At 35.1% G+C, this 15,346-nt stretch overlaps 1 protein-coding gene across 5 annotated transcripts in view; it reads right to left on the reverse strand.

Annotated features, from left to right (window-relative positions):
• Nucleotides 1–6,741: 6,741 nt before the first annotated feature.
• LOC124218764 (cyclic nucleotide-gated channel alpha-3) overlaps nucleotides 6,742–15,346 on the reverse strand; it is a 91,279-nt gene continuing 82,674 nt past the window's right edge. For all 5 annotated transcript variants that reach the window (XM_069136422.1, XM_069136420.1, XM_069136421.1 and 2 more), the window contains one exon: nucleotides 6,742–7,010. In XM_069136422.1, coding sequence (XP_068992523.1) covers nucleotides 6,742–7,010 — 269 coding nt within the window. The remainder of the gene's footprint in view (nucleotides 7,011–15,346) is intronic.

Genomic DNA, 15,346 nt, shown 5'->3' on the forward strand with positions numbered 1-15,346 from the left:
AGAGAGAGAGAGAGAGAGAGAGAGAGAGAGAGAGGGAGAAAGAGATGAATTTCATCGTACGTAAGCATCATGTATGCTATAATTTTGCGTGGAGAGAAAAAAATACAGATTCTGTATTCAGTAAACAACATTTATCTGCACGATATCGATGTCCAATATTTGATAAGGTTAACCGATTTTATACAGGCTATTGTATACAGTAGGAATTTTAATAATATTGATAGTAATAATAATAATAATAATAATTTTAGATCAATCGACTTTTCCAGCCGTTCTCTGATAACCATAGGTATACTTATGTGATTTATGAAGTATACTGAGTGTTTGTGATAAGTGGTAGTAAATTGTAATAAAACTCATCTCTTCTCGTATAAAATCTGTCTTTTTAACCCTTCATGAGGCACGTGGGGGCTGTAGAGACTCTGAGCCTTTTATTTTTTTCTCACTTGATACAAAAATTTTTGTCAGTATGTTCCAGGAATATTCCAATAAATTGCCTCTGTTGCCGCGTTGTTTTCGCAATTTATTTCACAGCGATAAGTTATTAAACTCCGTCGGGGGTCTGATCGTTTTGTACAGCGGAAACAAGTATTATCTGTGGTAGAGAACTAAACCCAAGGCCATTTCTTTGTTTCTGTCAACAGAAATTTTAACGAAAGTTGAAGATTTTAGTTCTTTTTTATCAGTCAATAAAAACTGTACTTATTTCTTAAAAAATTTTGCGCCATACATTATTTTGTTTGTTTATGTATTCATCTGAGCAACTATGCTCAAATAAACCATTTTTATGCAAGGAAATGTTGTTTATTCATGATTAGCAATGAATTTTAAATGTGCAACGCGTAAATTCTTATTGTCAGATGCATAGACAAATATAATTTTCAGAATAAAACCTTTTCTTCATATTCCGGATGAAAATATAGCGTTAACAAAATGGGATTTTCAAAGACCCCACGCGTTTATTGGCGCTACGAAAGCTGACGCGCCTCACGAAGGGTTAATCATATTCAACGTTATTATATCGTTGATTCATACATTTGATATACACACAATTTACTGGCCCAATATATACTTTCATCATGCATGTTATTATTGTATGATATGAGGCATACTTTATTATCATCAACTTTATTATTATTCGTTTTTCATATTAAATGTGTTTCACTGTTATTATAACGTATCATAATATAAAAATAAAAAAAATAAAAACAACTAGGAATAACAAAATAATATGTAGGTATGTATCTACTTATTACTCGCCCCTGCAATCTTCTATTTTGATATTGTTTTAAAATGAGTAAAACTAGGTATGTATATATATATATAGCTCTAATTATCGCGTGCGAACCTCGCAATAAGAACGGCCAGCCTAGAAAAAAGAAAGAGAGAGACAGAGAGACTCAATGAGCGAGGATCACTCGCGTGGTGGGGATACTTGAATTCGCGGAAAAACTCTTTCCCTCTGGGGCCTTGGCGTTCTTAACGAGAGGTCGGACTGTATGGTGCTCGATGATTGATGTAGGTATATCGTATAATGAATTTTTATTATCTTAATGCTTCAGTATATGAATAATGATAAATCACATAGGTATGGTCAGCAACATTTTCGCAACTTTTTTTTGGTAAATATATATATTCACACATAGAGTATATATATACACGATATATATACAGTGAGTTTACCTAGGCTTGGAACGATTCGTGCGCCTGATTCAGCTAATCGGAGTAACAACAGTTCACGTTATTAGTTTTGACAATGTTTGGGACGGCCGAGGTGGGATACGATCAGGAAGTAAAAAGGAAGGCGACCGATCTCCAAGCTGGCTTGTCGCCAAAACCTGCGTTTATTTTGGGGTCCTCTTTAGTGCGAGTACGGCTAACGGCAGCGGAGTAGGGGTTTGTTTACCTGTCATTCGAATTACTTTGCTGATTCAGATATTGAGTGTTATTACACTTTTTTATTTTCAACCTGAAATTCCAGTAAAATGTATACAAATATCGTGATAACCTCATGAATGAATAGTAGTATTTGTAAGGATATATCATGCACACGGTGTATAGAAAATATATAGAACAATTTGAAAATGTCATACCGGCCGCAACTCTTGCAAACTCTCCACTCCTACTGCCGTTAGCCGACCGACTACACATCGTATGTATGTACATCAGCACTGCGAGTGGCAGAAATCTGTACTACTAAATAGGACCCAAAAATCGACGGAAGTTTTGCGGCACGGAGCAAGAAGACTAGTGACAGGAGAACGAACTCGGGTGGCGGGGGTAGTCCCATATATGACTCCCGCCTGGCGCCGCTGCTAACCGTAGCGTACATGCGCAGTTTGGTACTGCGCGGTCAAGTAATTCGAGTCCCCCCGTGGTCTAGAAACAGAATGAATGTAAAGAAGCGCAGTATCGGATTGCGCATCTACCCTACGGTTAGCAGCGACGCCAGGCGGCGGTCATGTATGGGCCCATCTCAAACTCACATTACAATAGGAGTTCGGTCTCCTGTTCTCTAGCCTTTTTGGTACGGAGATCGGTCTCCTTCCCTCATGCTTCCTCTGTACGATGCTCAGCCTGAATATGAGCTGTATCACCGACCGCCTGAATCAGGCGCATGGATCGTTCCGCGTCTGGGAAAACTTACGGTACAGAATGTATATTCATAATACGAGTTAGTTTATGGAATTATCATGTCATCAAGTGGAATTTACAGAATTGAAAATTTGAACGTTGAGACAGGATTCTCTAAATAAAAACAGAGCAGTGTGAACTATATACTATAAACACTTTTGCCTAAAGAGAAAAAAAAATGTATAATTAGGAAATAAGTATGTTGAAAAAAGTCTGGAAACTCTACCGCCAGGAACTGTTATTGTTATCATTAATATTTTTAATAGATAAGCTTCGGAAATGATTTTCTATATTAAAATAATAACACTCTATATACACATATCTATGTATTTATATATTATATAAATTCTAATTCATCTTGATGTTATATTGTATAAATATAATACGAAATTCACCCTTTAAATATGGCAGTACATATTAGTTATAATACGTCGATACGATTTATTACAGTGTGTAATGTAATTAGAATATACCGCACAGCAAATTGTATCCTCGATAGGATTTTAAATATAATTCTATACAACTTTCTTGTCACCTATGTATACATGTATGTAATGCTATACGATGTATACCATATGGAGACATGTAAGATTAATTATCAAAAGAAATTTGATGAAATATTTCATGAACAATGTTAAAAATTCAAATGATCAAAATGTGAGTAGCGATGATAAGGATGATAACAGCAACAGCAACAACAACAATAATAGTAATGATAATAATAATAATAATACTATTCATTATAATAATAACGTGAAATTCTTGATATCTATACGAGTATAATACATATTTGTATGAATATCATACAAACATCGATATACAGAGTGATTTATTATTAGTCATGTTTCAATGAATATTTAATGTCATTCATGTAATATATACCCAATATCATGATTACGGACAATATATTTATAATATTGGAATAATAATTATAAAATACATTTTATCATAAGAATTGTTAAAGGATTGAATTTTCGATGCAGTAGTGATTTGGCGTGATTACGTAATTGTATACGGTGAACATTTAGTAAATACTTATTGTTTATATCTGATACATAATTATACTTATAAGTTCGTAAGTATTATTACGAGGGTTTCTTAATTTATTATCGTACATTCGTTTTTAGAAGTCGGAACTAAACTGCATATTGTATACATATAATAATTATACCTACGTGTGTTTTGTGTGTTCTTGCGTCAGTGTTATACGTTTTCGAACATATTTTACAAACGGATATTACCGGCAGGTTCTTGGCGTTAGACGTTGATGCTCATAATTTTCAATTTGGAGAAAACCGCCAAAGTACTACAGAGGTACATACTCGTATATAACATTATGTTAGTATTATATTAACAGATACAATAAAGTCCATTAAAATATAAACACGAGTGATATTGTACGAGATTAAACTAGACGGATGTTAGAAAAAAGCTTATGACAGAAATTGAAATGGAGAGTGTAAATTGGGCCTTATTTTTTTTTTTGACGGACTTCAATTCGACTCGACGATTTTTTCCCTATTCATGACTTGAGTGTAACCTATGTTCTATATCAAATATTTGAGTCAAAAGAGTTCACGTACAACTATCATTTTTGCAAAAATTTTGTAATGTAGCTAGGATCCACTTTTAACAGGCGTCTGTACAAATGGTGAAACTTGTATTTACACATTTGCTTACGAGAGTGATGCACCATCTCTTAGGCAACCGGTTGCAATGAGTTTACGAATCGGGAAATAAACTCGGTTGTCGTAGTCATGGTGTGCATACACTATATCGGGCCTGTTCTTATTATTTATATTTTTTTACTCTTGAAATGAATGAATATTTATTTTCGTCGTTGTTATTAGCATTATTATTGATATTGATACTCCGGGGTCGAGATAATAAGAACCTGGGGGTGAAAATCGAAATAATACATCACAAGAGTCATGTCGGATAGCTAAGGTTGGAAAGGGTAATTTAAGGTTGGTCCCGAATAATCTATATCGTGAGTCTCAGACGTAATATCCATTATTGAGATTTCAGGAAATACGCTTCATACGGTATATCTAGATACTTCAAAAAACCCGCAGGTGAAGTATCTTCGTCATAATTTTCATTCGTTTTTCTTCTTTACATATTTATTCGATTTTCTTGCATTCTCTTTGGGTTTTCTTTTTTTTTATTGGCAAACTAAATATGTAACCGCCGCTCAATGGTGCAGATCACAAACCGTCAATATTATAATACCTTACGTACGGTTAAACTATTTTAGGGCTGCCTGCCTTCCACATAATTTTTTTAATAATGATTGGTAAAAAACGATCATTGACTTCCTAGCGAACGAAATCACGTTTTAGCGTGATCCTGATGGTTATAATTTAATATACATTCTACGTGGTAGTTATTTAATATATTAATATTGTTATTGTTATGACTATTACCCGCGAATACTATTCCTTTGGCATGTATTAATATTACTATCATTATCATTACTGATATCGTTATTATTATTTTCTTTATTCATTGTTTTAAACATATTTACAACGCGATTGGTTTCAACTGAACGTACTACAACATTAAAGTATGCGTTATTTCATTTTTTATTATCCGAATATGCTATACTTTTAGTAATTATATTCGATTGGTTATTGTTATCACGCAAAAGCGGAGCAGAGTCTCTGAATTATGTAGTTAGACCTGCTCGTTTATTGTTACCAAATCTGATCATCTTACGGAGAAAGGAAGACGGAGAAAAAAACTAATAATCAAGAAAAATCATATGTGACATCATGCATTTTCGAACGTATAGTGATTTGGATTTTGACGTACAAGGACGGAAAACAATGTTCAAAGAGTTAGAAACTATGGTAAAATAATACCCTTTTCCATTATTTTTCTAATCGGTCTTTGCGGCGTGGATCAGGTACTTCTTGATAATTGCGCTGAAATTGAGAGCTTCACTTCAAACTACACCGAGACTCTTAACGATACTAAACGGGAAGTGGTAGTTGGACAAATCTAGTTTTGTGACTCAACTTAAAGACTTGACCGACTATAGCTTTCGTTCCAGAATCAATTCAATTTTCTTAGAAGTGCAGTGAGATTGTCAAAGAAAAAAGAAGAAAAAGAAAAGGATTAGAATGAGATTAAAGAACACCGTAGTCGATCAACGCATAATTTGTTCACCTGAATCGAATACATTATTTATACATAATGTGTAATGTGTATATAACAATCATCTAGGCAAATCCACCGTATTTACAAAAGAAGTACAATCATGTAATTTATGTATCTAGTTTGAGGTGTTCCATTCAATTTTCTTGCACCTGGATCGTTGGCGGCATTTTCATTACCCGTTACTGGCGCGGGACCAGCACTCGTTTTAACCTCGTCGAGACTGACGAGACAATCAACGATCATGGAACGTTGTTGATCATCGGCCTCAGCACTGCCATCACTGCCGCAATTAACTTTAATCGAAGAATCGATCGGCTCCGTTTCCGGAACGTCGAAGTCAATGTCGAGAACTTCACTGTTGACCTGTATCTTGACGACAGTGTTGATCGGATAATTAAGGCGTTCGTTGGCCTGAGACGCGGCAGAATTGCGCCGTCTCGAAATCTCCTCCGAGTCTAGAGGTGTGCCGATTCTCTCGAATACTTCGCTGCTGCAGTATTCGCACTGCGGGCAAAGTTTCGGCGTCTGACAATTGAAGCAGATCAGATCGCGCTCAATGTTTGCGGGAAAAATCGAACCTTTGACAGTTTTCCGGTCCCGTTCCTCCCACCTTTCCATTCCCTCCTCTATGTACCTGGCAGGGAATCCCGCAGTGCCATTTGCCGGTGGTGTCTCGCAACACCTTGACCTTAAATCACACTCGCGACATAGAAGGAGGTTCGACTTGCTGCCCGGGTGGGACTTTGATCCTTTGCAGGCACCGGAGTACCACGCTTCCTTCCCGTCCTCCTCCATGGCTTCGTCCTCGCCGTCCGTCTCGAACAATCTCTGACTCAGACTGCCGATCGACTTCGTCTCGCTGTTCCGAGAGCTCGATCGCCCCTCGACGTACCGTCTAACTAGTTCCATTCTGTTCTTGCCGCGCTCACGCGGCCATGTTTCTCGTTAAATGATGCTCTCACGGTTGCGCTCGTTGTCCTCTAGACTCGACGACGAACTCGCGCCGCATATCTGCATCTCGATTTCGGCCAGTCTGTGTTCCACCTCCCACTGCTGCTGGTTCAGCTTTACGCTCATCGCCGCGTTTTCCGTTTCCAGTGTCACCAGACGCTCACGGAGACGTTTTATCTCGGCGAGGAGTGCCTCGTGCGTTCCCAGAAGTGGCGCAGCACCCTCACACTGCACCAGCGGAGTCGTGCTGTTGCAGGTTGTGCCTGTGACAGAAAGCGAATTCGTTAGTCAAGCAGCGCCAATATTTTACAGACGGGACCAGACTTATGAGCTAACTAGACAACCTCCTCCACCACTACCGCTTACTGAAGGGCACGCAATTATCTACCTGTACTAGCTGATTGTGAGACATTTTATTATTCTATCAATTCTTAGGGGACATTTGTTTTAGTTGAGAGCAGTGTTGGGCGTTTCTTTAATTGAAACGAATAAACAAAAAAAAAAAATACTGATTACAACTGTAATTTGTAATTCGAAATATTTTAATTACAAATTACTGATGTAATTAATATTAGTTTCTCTTATAATTACCAATTACGAATATAATTATAGTATCGGTTTTTTCTTTTAATTTCAAATTGCAAATGCAATTACAACCGGTTTTCTTCTAATTACAAATGTAATTAGAATACATTTTTCTTCCAATTACAAACTACAAATCTCATTAGAATAGAATTTTCCTGCTATTATATTTTCCGAATGTATTTGATATCATTTTTCGAACTAATTAGAACCTTACTTCAGGTACTTATGGGTCATTACAAAGAAATATGACTGATTTGAAGTACAAGTAGGCCAAATCGTGTAAAAATGAATTCAAAGACTTGAAATTTACTCATTTTAGAGCTTTTCCAGCAATATGTTTTCGCACGATTTCAAATATCACGCTTGAAATTACAATTTCTGCAAACTACATTACAGGATAATTGGCATGGTGAAATTTTGCAAGAAGTAACAACGAGTTTACGCGAAAGTAAGTACAAACCTGAAACAAGCTGCAAGTTTAAACTTGTAATTTTCCCACTTCTACAAAAAAATAACAATTCTGAAATATATTCGCTAATATAGGGGCATCGTCTAACGATAAAAGTATGAGGAACAAAGTTGTAAGTAATAACATGCAGCTTTAAAGTATTTGAGTAAAATAATTTAGAAAAAATCTGTACCATAGAACTCACTATGTAAAAAAACAAAATTCAAAATTTTGCAAAATGCAATACGAATCGATGTTTAAGGTCGCTATACACTGCTAATCTAAAGTTTAATTGGATTACCTTTCGACCACTTTTATTTAAAACAATATTTGATGAAATCAATCATAATCTATTCTCGGTATTAAAGATAGCTAAAACGTCAGTTACATCCCACACACAACATTTACCCCTAATGGATGTACCGTAGACATCCATGATTGATATGCAAAACCTCTATTAGACAAATATTTCAATCGAAATGAAGTACGCAAAATACTTTTGACAATTTAATAAAGAATCGAATCAAGCCTTTGAACGATCACGCTGAGTTTCAATTTATTCAAAATAACACGACGCGAGTTCCTTGCGATAATGTGAATTTTGTATCAAGAAAATGTGTGATCGAAATGACTAGAAATTTGATTGAACGCACTTCAATTGTTTTGTTTTGAAAATATGAAATTGTTGTATCAAAACAAATTTAGCTTATTCTAATTCAGGTTTTATTGAGTCGAGAGTTAAACGGTTGAATTAGGTAATGAAATTTGTTATTACAAAAATCTTTGCACTGACTGAACATTAGAGTTATTCAAGTGCACAAAACGTATTCTTCGAATGATTACATTTATAATTCTGGTGGCTCCAAATTTTGTGGAATTTACTCGATATTTAATCGGTAAAGAAAAAATTATTGTTGTACATGTAGAAGTATAAATTGAACATGTGTAAATAATTTATGTTTATTTGTCGTCAATATCAATTTCGTGAACTGAAAATTTGGCATTATGCTTCCTTCGATTGTAATAGGGGTGACGACACATTTATATTTCGTTATTCTTGTCTGATTTCCTAGCCGACTACCCGTTTTTATAACTATTTCTGAAGCTATTTCCGTAGCGAGAGAGTTCGCCACCTAGTGGCTGTTTATAATACTAGTATACTGATGTTTACGATGAATATTATGAATTAAAATTACTTTTACCTCGTAAACAAATTAGTGCAACTGACTCGATCAGTTACGCCGAAGAAGCTCTGATTAGATCAACAAAGAATGGCATTTAATCGATGTAAATTATTTGTTGGCTAGATTGTTGTATTATTTTATTTGAAGTACCTATGTAATTGTTTCTGTCAACTAACATGCGACTTGGAAGAATAATACATGAGCTTCAAATAAAATGATATTTAGATGACGCAATTTCGGAAACACATCAAAAGTTTCACTCGAATTAATACTTCACTCGATCGCGATAAGAAACGCTTTTGTTGAATCGAGAAATTCGCTTGATTAAATCATTTCGACAAAGTAACTAAATCGAAATTATGGAATTGAAGTCATCGTATTTCGAACAAATAAGGGATACTAGATTGAAGTGAATGGACTATAACACAATCTATTTGGTTGGTTTTAGAATTCCTTTTCCTCCGTGTATACATGGAATACCAGACATGCGTATCTGAAGTCATTAATTAACCGATTGCCATTGACATCAAATGACCCATATATACTCGGAGTCACTCATATTTCCTTGGAATTACCTAAATATACCTGAATTATGATTATAAGTATTTAAAAAAATAATATCAATTATTTTGTGAAAAAGTGATTGCGGGGAAATTCGATCCTGATTGCATTTGTGCATTGTAATTAAAAAAGATTCTAATTACTTTTATAATTTGTGATTAGAAGAAAAACCGACCTTAATTACACTTGTCGTTTGTAATTGGAAATAAAGATTATTCTAATTACATTCGTAATTTGAAATTAGAAGAAAAATAATGCTAATTAAATTTATAATTTGTCATTATTAGATGAATCGATTCTAATTACATACTTCGTTTGTAATTAGAAGCAAACCGATATCAATTTCATTCGTAGTTTGTAATTGAAATATTCTTGATTACAAATTATTATTGTGCGTAGTAATTTTTTTTTCCCAATTACAAACTGAAATTGTAATTACCATTTTTTTCACTTGACAAATTATCGATGTAATTAATTATACAAAGTAATTAATGGTGCCGAACACCAGCTGAGTGGCTTTTCCTGATTATGTAATATAATAAGTGGAGGAAAATGATATGTCACAGCATTATTATGATGAAAAGTGAATTGCTGCAGTAGATGTGAATCGTACTTGCTTTGGGATACTTAAATTCAGAGGTTCTTATCTGTTGGAAGTCAATAATCCTAGGCTAATAACGTCGTCGCATTTAATTTAAAATCTATTATTTAGTATGGGTTTCACGCTACATTTATTTGACATCACAAAATGAAACCCCATCGTGTTGCACGAGGTTATCTGTGACTTGATACATTGTTAAAATTTTTTCAAAAGGATCAGCTGATTACCGAGTTCGAAGCCATATTGTCCTAATCGCGTATACTGCATGGAAACGGTGCTGTGACGTATCATTTAACCCCTCGTTACAACTAGAATTCTGTAAAATCCCAAGTACATATGTACATGTATGGATATCGATGCTTGAAAAATACGTGCAACACAAATTTGCTCGGTTGATCATGGTTGGACTGACACCAGTCCGTAATACCGAGGATGGCCGCACTGGCGAATAAAAAACGAGGAGAGACGATTTCATTGAAATCCATATGTAAATAACGCTAATTGATGCGGTATGGATGGAAAAGGGGTAAAATTTTGTAAAATTATAGTTTTTACGCTTACGTGAACCAGACGCTCGTGTACAAACGATTTTAATGCAATGACCTAATTGTAATTCTCATCGTCTATCTACATATACACTCAGAGAAAATTATGGTTGTCTTTACCATAAAAAATAGTGTGCTCAGGGGGCAATACGAATTTATAGTTGATAGAACTTATTGCATTATGTTGTTCCGAACTATGAATTTATGGTTGCATCTGACAAAAGTTCTATGGTTAACGGTACAATAATGAAGACCTGACCATGTTTAAACATTAGTGCGATAAACGTGATAAACTTATCGTTACTCGATTTATAATTTGGAAATTCAATACAGAAATTGTGGATTGCAGTTTGTTAACTTTTACTATAGGAGTTGAGTAGCTTCATCGTAAGTGTATGGTAAAACTGGAGTGAAAAAATACAGACGAGGAACTCGTAGATAGCTCATCTCAATGATTTTTCTTGAGCGCAGACACCATTTTGACAACTTATCAGTAACTACAACCATTGAAAACGCATTTCGGATCGATTAAAACCTAGCGCATTATTTTTTCCTAACCGGGGCTCGAACCCCTTTCGCTTACAATGGTCGGTTTATTAGTCAGGCACCCTACCTACTACGCCAAACTACCTTATGAGAAGCCACGACTTTATTTGATTGATAATACAATGTACGGTCCATACGAACATGACGGGTACAGTCATTGAAAACTGATCAATAAGATCATTCCATTTGTCAAGTGAATTCAGCAAAATTTTTAGTAAATTCCAAGTACCGTAAATGAAATTTCCAAATATACCTGATACATTTACCGCACAATGAAGTAAATTCAAAATACCCTTGTGCGTATTTCCAACCAAGTTAAGCAAAATGACAAAATTATAATGCACATTTATTGAGAATGCTTAGTAATTCACTTTATAACACGAAATTTGTAATTCAACTACACTTTTGTGTTGTAAATGTGTCGTAGATTTTCAAAAATATTTTCAACAGTGTATGTTTAGTTGTTGAAACTATCTTCGTATGATCTTGTCTGAATAATTACTGTATTAGCGTTAACCATATTTAAGTCGAGTCAAACTATGTATGGTGCATTCAACTCTGACAAAAGTTGCAGGAATCATCTCGGGTGGTCTAAATACTTATCCGTAAATAGTTGATTATAAATTAGTTAATTGAACCGTACTCTATACTATCGAAGACTACAGAACAGAGCTCACCGCACTATACGAATATAATCCTGATGAATATCTGTGTATGGTGAACATTAAAAACAAAAATATAGTTAATTGTAGTATTATTATAGTACCTTTGACGTCCTTGCATCAACTATAAGTGTACGGCAAAATTGATATTGTATTTATAGTGCGCCAAACGATAATTTGAGTAAATTCTACTATAAAAATTATCTTCCCGACTATAATATTTTAACTATACAGATTTTTAACTATATGCGCAAATTTTTCTCTCAGTGTAAAGAATATTGTACGTTCCTGTGTAAAATAAAAGAACATGACTCATGAAGTGTTGCACCGCAGATTTATAGAAATGTAATTGATTCAATTAGACGGCTAGTAGCTGGTCGCGCAGGATAACAAACTGCAGTGTGCAGGTATAGCCACGGCAGGATTCAAACTATGCACGAGGTGGAATGTGACGTCTTTAATGAACTGTACAAAGCTAGCTAACAAGGCGTATATATCCTTAATGGTTTTTTGTTAATCTTATTTACACTCATGTATTTTCTGCAATGATTGAACAGTCAATAACAGTCAAATTAATCTGGAACATTTACTACAAAATTATTATTATTGCGCACGATGGTGTTGTTAAATTGTAGGAAAATTGTATTTGTTTTAATGTGCAACGGGAATTCTGGTATGATTTGTTGGAGGTTTTCAGGACTTTCAAATATTATTTACAGGAGATTTTAGTCCAGTTTTCATTTCAATGCCTACAAGGTGAAGACCGCTCTACACAGGGTGTCTCATAATCTCGTAAATGTACCGTTCCGTTCAAAAAAACCAAGTTGACCTTCATCTGACCTTGGCGGGTCCACTTACGGAAAATATGACAACCTCATCTTCTTTCCCATTTCGAACCTTGCAACTTTTGCCTGGAACATTTTTCACGCACACTTTTAGTTTTCGAGATATTTGACTGGACTGATTAAAGTGAGACACCTTGTATACTGTTTTTATAATGCGTGTACGAATACTTGTATTTATAAAAGAATAGATTTTTCATTGTATTCGGAAGCAGTCTGTATTTATATCATTGACAATAATTGAAATACTGACGCTGATTTTAGTAGTATCGGTTACACTGTCTAGCAGACCAAACTTTTTGTTAGTATATTCGGAACCTTAATGTAGGTATGGCTCGGGTGATATGGCGTGGCAAATTGGTTACAGCTAATGGTTTGGGTAAATTTGCTAAAGATCAAAGGGGACCGTAAACACCATGCAAATTTTTGGAATTTAATTCTGTGACATTGAGTCAGCGCAAATTAAAATATGTGATAAAAAACCAGTTTTATAATGAACACTTCATTGGGCGCGTCAGCTTTTGAGACGCCAGTTAGCAAGTAGGAGAGTATTCGGAGACCCCATTTTATTAATGTAATATTTTCATCGGGAATATAAATGAAAGGTTTCATACTGAAAACTGTATTTGTCTATGCATCTGGCAATAAGAATTCACGGGTTGCACATTTTAAAGTCAATGCTAATCGTAAATAAACAAAATTTCTTCGCATAAAAATGGTTTGATTTCAACATGGTTATAATAATTTGTTTCTGGAGGTTTTTGATGTTGCTGATTCCATTCGGGTACAGTCGATTCTGCGGCATTGTTACTTGGGGGAACCGAAATTTTGGGGCACTCTTACGAATAATGATAAAAGGCTCCCCAGTCCCCATAGTTTTAAGATCTTGTTTCAAGATACTTATAATTTTTATTTCCGTGCCAAATACTAAAGAATAAAAAACAAAACTAACAAATGAAATAAGGAAAAAAAAACTTTAAAAAGTTGAAAAATATAAGAAAAAAAAACAAAAAAAAGTGGAGTTTGAAATCTTTCTGTGATCTCCTCGGTGGTACACTTTGGGTTCATGAAAATTTTATCAGCTAACTACGGGGGTAAAAACTAAAAACAGTTGCAAATGTACGTATCTAATGACACCATTTTCAGACCACAAATTCCAATTTTATAAAAGTTACTCAAAAATTACCATATTTAATGACGCTAGTTTGAGGCCGACATTTTGGATTTCATCATTTCCATGGTATATTTGGATAGAGAATCCCAAAATACTGTTGTATACTAATTTTTATGGAAATCGGTTAAAAATTGAGAAAGTTATTCAAATTTGTACAGATATCATACAATACCAGTCAACCGGTTAGTAAATGAATACAGTTTTTATTGACTTAGAAAAAGTACATTTTTCGATCAACGTAAAGGAACATGTAAGGAGAAAAACGGTCTAAATAAATATTTATAAATTTCCAACTTTATATCATTAATATAATTTGCAACTTTTGATAAGATTACAATTGACACAAAAAAAGAAGTGGCCTTACGTTTATTTCTCTACCACGCAAAATACTTGTTCTCGTTATATGCCACGATCCGTAACGCCGGTACGCGCGTAAGGCCCGTGGAGACTCCGACGGAGTTTAATTACTTATGGCTGCGAAATGAATGACCAAAACAGCGGGTTAAAATAGGTAAGAGAAGTGTACCAGTTATTGACACGCTTAGACCAAATTATTGACCCTTTCATTTTCCAAAATTATAAATTGATGGCACAAATTCTGAATTTCTCGATGACTAAAACCAATTGCTAGAGCGTTAGACACTACAAATTTATTTTTTGATTATTTTAGATATAAGGATCAAACAGACACAACGAAAAAAGGTCAATAATTGGGTCAGGGTCAATAACTGGTACACTTACCTTAATGACAGCGCCGGAAAAGTTTCTGTCGCAACGGATAAAGAAATAAAGGGGCTGCGGTCTTTACGGCTCCCCGCGGCTAATGAAGGGTTAAATACAATCATGGCGTAAAGAGTTAAGGTGTACTGCTGTGCATCTTTTCGTACGAACCAATAGAAAAGTTCCGTCAGTTGACGTCATAACAAGCGGTCAATTCAAAATTATTAAAAGATTCGGAAGTAGATTAGAATACCACACATGAAACGTTGACTGAATTCTTCACTCCACGCATTGTCGAACTGCGAATACTTCCGCCTCTGCAGGTCCGACCACGATTCTTACAGCGCTTAACCGCACAATTGATCATTTTATGGAATTCGTATAACGATGTGAGTCAACGCGATGCGTGACCCACTAAGTTTGTTTATGCGTTTATCAACGTTGTAGTTGAGGTTATGTTGTATTTTGTACGCGTGAATGCGCCTGCGCTATGGGTTTACTATGATTTGTCGTGACGTCAGCTGGAGGAATGCGTGACCTTGTACGAAACTTGATTCTCTATCGAGCACACCTAACTCCTTGCACTATGAATACAACGCAGTCGGTTCTCATAGATGTGTTGTCACCAGATGGCGTATTCTGAATTCGGGTATACCGATACTTTTGGAGAAAATGTCTGGCTCAGATTTGGGACATATCACTATGCGATCGAGCAAGAGATTGTTACAAAA

This window comes from Neodiprion pinetum, chromosome 5 (assembly GCF_021155775.2).
Source record: "Neodiprion pinetum isolate iyNeoPine1 chromosome 5, iyNeoPine1.2, whole genome shotgun sequence".
NCBI lineage: Eukaryota > Metazoa > Arthropoda > Insecta > Hymenoptera > Diprionidae > Neodiprion > Neodiprion pinetum.